This window comes from Dermacentor albipictus, chromosome 3 (genome assembly GCF_038994185.2).
Source record: "Dermacentor albipictus isolate Rhodes 1998 colony chromosome 3, USDA_Dalb.pri_finalv2, whole genome shotgun sequence".
Taxonomy (NCBI): domain Eukaryota; kingdom Metazoa; phylum Arthropoda; class Arachnida; order Ixodida; family Ixodidae; genus Dermacentor; species Dermacentor albipictus.
Window position 1 is genome coordinate 125527291 of NC_091823.1, and position 7445 is coordinate 125534735.

A 7445-nucleotide genomic window follows, 5' to 3' on the forward strand; every position below is an offset into this window, starting at 1 on the left:
GTATTCTGTGGCAGCGCACGCCATATCTCGAAAGCGATCTGCGTAGAGGGCAGAGTTTGGGCACTGCGATTGCTCATATCGTTGTGCGTGCTGCGATCTCGCCGCTGAATATGCATTGAAGCGATAGACAGCACGAGGGTCACTTCACTCGCTGCTGCAGCTGCGTTACCTCAAGTCAGCGGTTTGACAGTGAGCGTCCACGTTCATCGAGTGTGATGTGTTCATGTTTGCTTGTGCGCGTTGACGCTATCCTTGTTAATTTAGTTAGTAAGCGAATGTTTGCAAGTTTACACGGCCCATAAGACTAGTGTCCTTACTTTGTATAGCTACTTCCTATCGCAAATGATGCTTTGTGTTTCGGGCGAAGCGGTGACATTTCTTTCCCTCCCTTTATCTGAGTTAGAAATAGCAGGCTACAGCCACGCCCGCCAGCCCAACCTCTCATGTTTTCAACTCATTAAACTCTATTCTCCCTCTGTGGATTAAATTGAACGCACACGCTTATAACTCAGAAGAAATGATACATGAACGTCTCTCGTGCTTTGTTAGGCCAACCTTACCGGAACGACCAAGTGTAAGAAAAAAGGGAGTCAAGTTTATTAGTATGAGAGTGAGGCTGGAAGCTTGTGCACCTGAATCACCGTTCTCACTGGGTTCTGAATAGACAAACTGAAATCGCAGCAAGACATAGAACTTATGATTATGACAAACATATTGCTTGTATTTTCGTGGAAGAGCCCCAGTATGTAAGACAACTTTCGTAACAAATTGCGGAATCAAAAGCACGAAGTGCGCTTTTGAAACTTGCAATTTGTGTAGCCTTTGTTCCAGCATCAACAGACTGTCTCAGGAGACGCACATGTCGTGTTATTAAATTCTTACAATACGTTCGGTAGCACAGGACAGAGTTGCCGTGACGGCATGATGACAATGGGACGATGAGACTGGAATGACGGGGATAGCATGACGATGACAGCGCCTGGACTATGTCATGGCGTTGTCAATATGCAGTAGCCGTCTGGCCTTCCTGGTTGTTCCATCATCGTCATAACGTTGTCGTTATTCCTTCGCGGTCATACGTTAGACGCTCACGATCGAGTGCCACATGTTTGCTTGGAGCGAAGTTGCTCGCCGCAAAAGTGCGTCCAAATATGTGGGCTGCTGTATTTATGCGAATGGTTGCTAGACAAGAGCAGCGTTCTTGACAAACGCCAGCGGACTCTTCGCTTGCAGAAATTTCTTCTAATTCGATTATGTTTATTTATCTTCCTAGAAAAAAACGTACATGTTAACATTTGAAATGCGTGTTTCAGGCCAATCATTGGTTACGAGCAATGCTCCCACGTCAGCGCCCCCTGCAAGCACGGCGCGTGCTCCTTCTTCACCGAAACCACGCTTGGAGTGTCACAGCGGAGAGTTCAACTGTCGCGACGGCGCTACGTGCATTCCTGGCGTGCTCGTCTGCGACGGTGTCCCGGACTGCCCGAACGGGTTGGACGAAAAGTGTGGTATGGTGAAGCTTTGCCTGACTGTGGTCTAGTCTATTCGTATGCTCTGTTTGAGAATCGTATATCCCCATATTTTGTTGGATGAATGGAAAGTACTAATGCACCTTGAAACAGCAAAATAAACGTTTAGCCAGTTCAGCAAGTGCGAACGCTAACGCTGCGTCGAGAGGAAGCTTTAGCTCGGGCCATGCTCCAATGCCGCCTATTCGAATACATGTAAAACGCAGTAACGCTTTTCCGAGATAACCACTGGGCCGAAATAATTAAATTTATTGCATTTGAGAGAGAAAGCTGAATCCTATTGACAGGTCGAAACGGGATTTCAATTTGGTGACACTGTCGTCGTCCCACCATTTTGGTCACACAGTTATCTTCGCGCTGTAGCCTTGGCGCCACCATCCTCGTACACTTGTCAATTCTTTGTCGCCAGGCCACCATCATCACGCTGCTGTTGCACCGTCACCGTCATTTCAGAAATGTCATCCCTTCGTTGTCATACTGCCGTCTGCATACCACTTTCGTTGTTCCATCAGAATAATTTCTCCTTCATTCCGCTATAACAGTGCTATCGTAAGTCAATCGTGTTATGCCACTGTGGTCAGTGCATTGTAATCGCATCGTTATTTATTGTCATCATTTCCGAATAACCCATCATCGTCATGCCGTCGTCCTCATTATGGCGTCGTCGTTCTGTCGACGTCATTTCTTCTACGTAATTTCATCGTCATCACTGCATACGTCGTCGGCGTGCGGTCTTCGTCCTACCGTCGTGAGATAACCTTGGCGACCGATGGTCATAAGAAAGGAGGCCATTCGCGGAGAGTGTGTACGCCGCATATAGTCAAAACGCTTGAAATCTTAGAAGGACAACTATAGATTCCAAATAATGGTGTCTTAGTCAATACGGTGTGTCGATACGTGGTCACCACTCTGCGTGAATGCTAATCGCATTAACTTCGATAATCCTCTTAAGATGGGCTGTGCCGAAATTCTTTCACCTTCACGACACTAAAAAAAAACTCTGCTCAACATTGTTCGCAGGGTATCAAAACCTCGAATTCCTAGAGGTTATCGTGCTGGGGCGTGAGATGGACGACCGGATGTTCGGTGGAGGTAGCGCTCTGGGTTTGACAGCGGCCCCGCCTATCAACAAGGCGAAGCGCGTTGGGGTGGCTGGGAATGGTGCCGAAAGGCAAACTTCAAGCGTTGCTACACATCAAAAAGTTTAAGGAAATGATGGAAGAGTTCCAACAATATTTGCATTGCAATCGCGATAAAAACATTGGAAACTATTTATTTGGTGCGAGGTTCGCTGCAAAAAAATTCTATATACTGTCTTCAGATATCCAAGCGATACTTCGTATAGCAACCACAAGAGGAATCAATGAGAATAGTTTTGGTACAGCCGGTTACATTTTTCAAGAGCAGCTGTGCCTAGAGGTGAAGCCGTCTGAAATATTTCGTTGCTGCACAAAAATATCCAGATTTTAGACAGCAGTCACTGATGTGCCGCTTTGCACTGCCTGTGCGTGATCGCTTTAATGGAAAAATAAAAATTATATAATCATAGTTTCTTCATGCAAGTTCAATATTCTGCCGTAGGTTGTCGCCGTAGTGGTCCAACTAATCAAATTTAGACCTTTAAGTGTCCATTGCTTTTAGATAAATACTCTAAGCCTGCGCAGATGCTGCAAAATTTTTAAACGCTGGTGAGAGGGATGTGAAAGAAAACACAGAAAATTTTATTGTCTCAGAGAAATTTCCCTTTGAATGCTATTTCCACGCAATTAGTGACTTAACCCCCGTATTCACAGCATTCTATATGTTTTTCGAGCACTAGGTGGGTTTCCTAAAATTTTACGTGAGCAAACAAGCAGATCATATTCTAATCTGACGTGATAAAGTGGATGACAACGCTCCGGTAAAGCAAAGAAATGAATAGATGGAAAGACAAAAAATGAACTCACTTTGGAGGTTCGAACTGATGTCGCGAGAAACATGAATTATTTATTTGCGACTTTAAGGGCTGAACTAAGTAATGTTCCCCGAGCGCTGTTTTTTCTATTGAAACAGTGCTTACCTCTCACATGTTGTAGAAAACTCTTTATTTCATGGAATGATTAGAACCTATGGTAAACTTGCTATCAAAACAAGGCACTTCGAAATCCAGGAGGCTAACAAATTAAGAAATACAATAGCTTATCTCAACCAAAATCATCCGAAGTCTGAGTTCATTCCGTAAAAAGAAACATTAAAAATATAGCACCACAATGTTTTCTACATGAATAACTGTGCTGTAAAGAGACACTAAACTGAAGATACCTTTTAGGGGGGGGGGGGCTTTCTTATATTTTTGGCTCTTTTTTTAGTTACACTGACAGCGTTTCTGTAATGTCTTGTTCTTATGACAAAATACTGCCGTTCCAGAAAGTGTTGGGCGCTCCCCATCGTAGGACCATGCCTGTGACATTACACGCGATTGCAACACTTTATCAACCTATATTGCCTGGCTATAAAACAAGTCTCGAGATTTTTTGGAAGTCCACAGAAACTGCTGTAGAAATACAAAAACAGCTGTGTTATTGATTCTTGAAAGCGAAAATGAAGAATTGCTCGTAGTGCATGCGCATTCTGCTCCGATTCCTCACTTGAGAAACAGAGCTTCAAGGGAAACGTTAGTATATATGAAATTATGGGGCCTGCTTGAAAATTTTCAAAATTATGAAATGTGAAAACAATCCAAACAGTAGTTTGCTTCAGTTCGCGATTTATACCAGTCGTTGAAACGTACTACATTTCATTCGTATTCGGCCAATTTGACCACACCAATCTTTTGGGACATGTTCACAAAACGGTATAATTTTATTTATGGCAAAAGTGCTGTCTAAATGACATTATGACTTATGTCGCAATGACAGAAATAGGTGTCGTAGTTTGATGACTACCTACACACATAATGTAGAGTCCTGTTTTTCGATAGTATAAAACATACGATTATCTACAAAGGTATATGGGCCTATTTTTATTTGAAAATGTCAACATTTCTCCTTTAGGGCGCCCGAACATTTGCACACCACAGGAGTTTCTTTGTATGACCCACTCGCCCTTCGAGTGTCTTCCCCGCACGTTGCTTTGTGATGGAAAAGAAGACTGCTTCGGAGGATCGGATGAAGCGCTCTGCAACGGTATGTAAACAGAGCAGTTCTATCTGTCCTTATAGTGGAGCAACGTTTCAAGCGTTCTTCATAAAAACGTCGCACGTATCCCACATTTCGAGACGTCAAAAGAAATCGTCGTCATATAATTGAAATGTCGCGGAAATTTTATACGATAGTATGTATCACACACAGCTTCAGTAGATTTTGCTCAGCACCTATGCTTACCTATAGTCATGTGAAAGTTATATATGCCTCTTCCTCTGCTGCTCCTAAGTGCCAAATCATTTCACGTAGCGGTCTTTTGAAGGAAAAAAGCAACACGCTCCTGTTTATTGTGAGGCTTGGCTGTGAATAAACATATTAGTTTCATTCGCTTGAAAAGCCTTATACGATGGAATCCTCGACTGCCCTCAGGATAAAAATGAGCCCTTTCTAAGGATTCTTGCGAGCGGTTTTGCTTTTTGTCTTTTATTCACAAAAATGTTGTTAGTCGTGTGATCTGATCCTGCTTCAGTGCCCAGCAATGAAACCATGCGCACCCGAAACAACCTTGAAGCAAGGGCAGGAAATGTCAAGAGCTTTAGTTCCACATAGACACAGTGCAGTGTATGAAAAATCTGAATATCAGAGGCGTAGACGCACCAACAAAACGTTGGTGGACACATCTCCATTAGCCTTTTCATTGTGTCCAACTTGGTGTTGGTATCCAATCAGTGTGACGTTCATAATATATTGCAAGCATCTCTGCACTCATTTCTTACAGTTTCATATTAGGTTGTTTTAGAGTTTTCTCACAGTAGTTGATTCGAGCATTCCCGTGAATGCTCCCCGCGGTTAGTAAGGGCACAATAAATTCTGGACTTTTACGATTAGCATAATAGGTTGCGTGATGTGCAATGCACGCGTTATCCTTGAAAGTTTGATCCCGATCCAAGGTTCGCTCCTCTGTTAATTGGTTAGGGTGCCTTCTTGCGTAAGCATTTTCATTCGAGAGTAATTGTAGTAGCATTAACCTTTACGCTACATTATCTTAACGAATAACGCACCATTAAACGCCGCCGTTCATGTCCCAGCGGCTAAATTAGCGAGACACAGCCGCAGATCGAGCTCCTCATGCTGTCATGGTACACGAAGAAGATGTGATGAAATATCTTTCTTTTTTCTACCCTGCATTTTTTGTACAGCTTGTCCGCACTTCCTATGTCTAAATGGTGGTCTCTGCGGAGTTTCAATACGGCAACGTTACCCTGTCTGCGACTGCTCCCATGGCTACGAAGGTCATCGTTGTGAGTCGTTAATCCAAAGTACTTCAAAGGAGCACCTACAGACAAGCAAAGGTAATTGCAGACATAAGAAATTCCAAACATTTCCGCTATCTTCAAGTATACCGTATACCTCGTCACGGAACGCTTAAACGGTGTTGTTAAAGTTTTCCGTTGTGTTTTGTTTTTATTCTGAAGCTTTGGGTCAAAGCATTTCCGCCTTCTGTGTTTCTTATGTTCAACAGAGTAACCTAATTGAGGTTCTGCTAGCGGGTACTTATAGAATAAATTTTAGAATTTATTAGACAGGCGACAAGCCGGGAATAAGGTTTTTCGGGAAAGCAACCTCGACAGCATCGACAACGCCAATGCCAATAGCGACGTTGGCATCACAGTGCCATGTTGTATGCATAGCAGCTCACAGTATTGGAAGGCACCAAGCGCGCCATCTAATAGTACCGCAAATGCACACTGAAAATAAAATCGTTGAAATGTAAGTGGCACTGCGTTACTTTGTACGTGAGCTGAAGAGAGAATTCCTAAGCGCGCAGCCACAGAGTTATACGAGGTCCCTGTTAGGCTGATTAATAAGCTAGGACCAAAAAGTAAGGAAGCGCTGTTGAAGGCAGTTGAAAAAAGCTTACAAGATAGACAAATACAAGACAGTTCACGAAAAACTAGAATGAATTTATTTGTAAAGCTATGTAAGCAGGAAAAAGAGAGAATTCACTAATATAGAGCGTTCACCATTAATATACAGGTTAGCAATGGTGCCAGGTGTGCGGGCACGTACTGCTTGCCAGGGGCCTGCTCCCTGAGCCGCAGCTGCGGTCTGCAAATAAAATAAAACTGTAAGCATCGGGGGGGGACACCATGGCTAATTGGAAGAACTTTAGAACGGCTTCATAATAGGTAGGTGTACGGATGATAACTTAATTTGTCTTAATCAGTGTATTGAAATATCCAGAGAAGAAATGATACCGCTACATGTGGCTTGTTTAGGCATTGCCGGAACATATGACAATTTTAACTGTACCATTTTGTGGCATAATCTGGAAGGAGACGGCTTCGGCAACGACTCTATGCAGTAAAAGTAGCGTTTGCCTCAAATCATAGGGGTAGTGGGCCAAGTAAACAGTTAATATCACAAATTGACGAATGTAAGGGTGCCCTTTATCCTTTGTATTGACTATGATGTACATGGTAAGGACGGAAACGGTGGTAGAAGAGATCAATGTTTGGTTTAACGTCTCCAGCAAACAGGTGAGCATGACAGTAGACCAGCAGCTTCCAGGTTTGTTTTATGCGTACGACATTGTGTTGCCTCATGGCAGGCAATGTCTAATGCAACGTCTGGCTAATATCTGTGGACAGGAAGGTAAGAACTTAGGTTTGAAATTTACCGTTAACAAATCACATCTTATGGTATTCAATGAATATCATACAGGAGCGCGAATTACCTCAGATAAAAGGATACAAAAACCTTGGTTAATAAAAAAACGACGACAACAGATAAG

At 43.1% G+C, this 7445-nt stretch overlaps 1 protein-coding gene across 2 annotated transcripts in view; it reads left to right on the plus strand.

Moving 5' to 3' along the window:
• Positions 1-7445, plus strand: part of LOC135909442 (MAM and LDL-receptor class A domain-containing protein 1-like) — a 269265-nt gene that overhangs the window by 254330 nt on the left and 7490 nt on the right. For both annotated transcript variants that reach the window (XM_065441399.2, XM_070536030.1), the window contains exons 60-62: positions 1314-1508; positions 4562-4693; positions 5851-6003. In XM_065441399.2, the coding sequence (XP_065297471.2) occupies positions 1314-1508; positions 4562-4693; positions 5851-6003 (480 nt within the window). The remainder of the gene's footprint in view (positions 1-1313; positions 1509-4561; positions 4694-5850; positions 6004-7445) is intronic.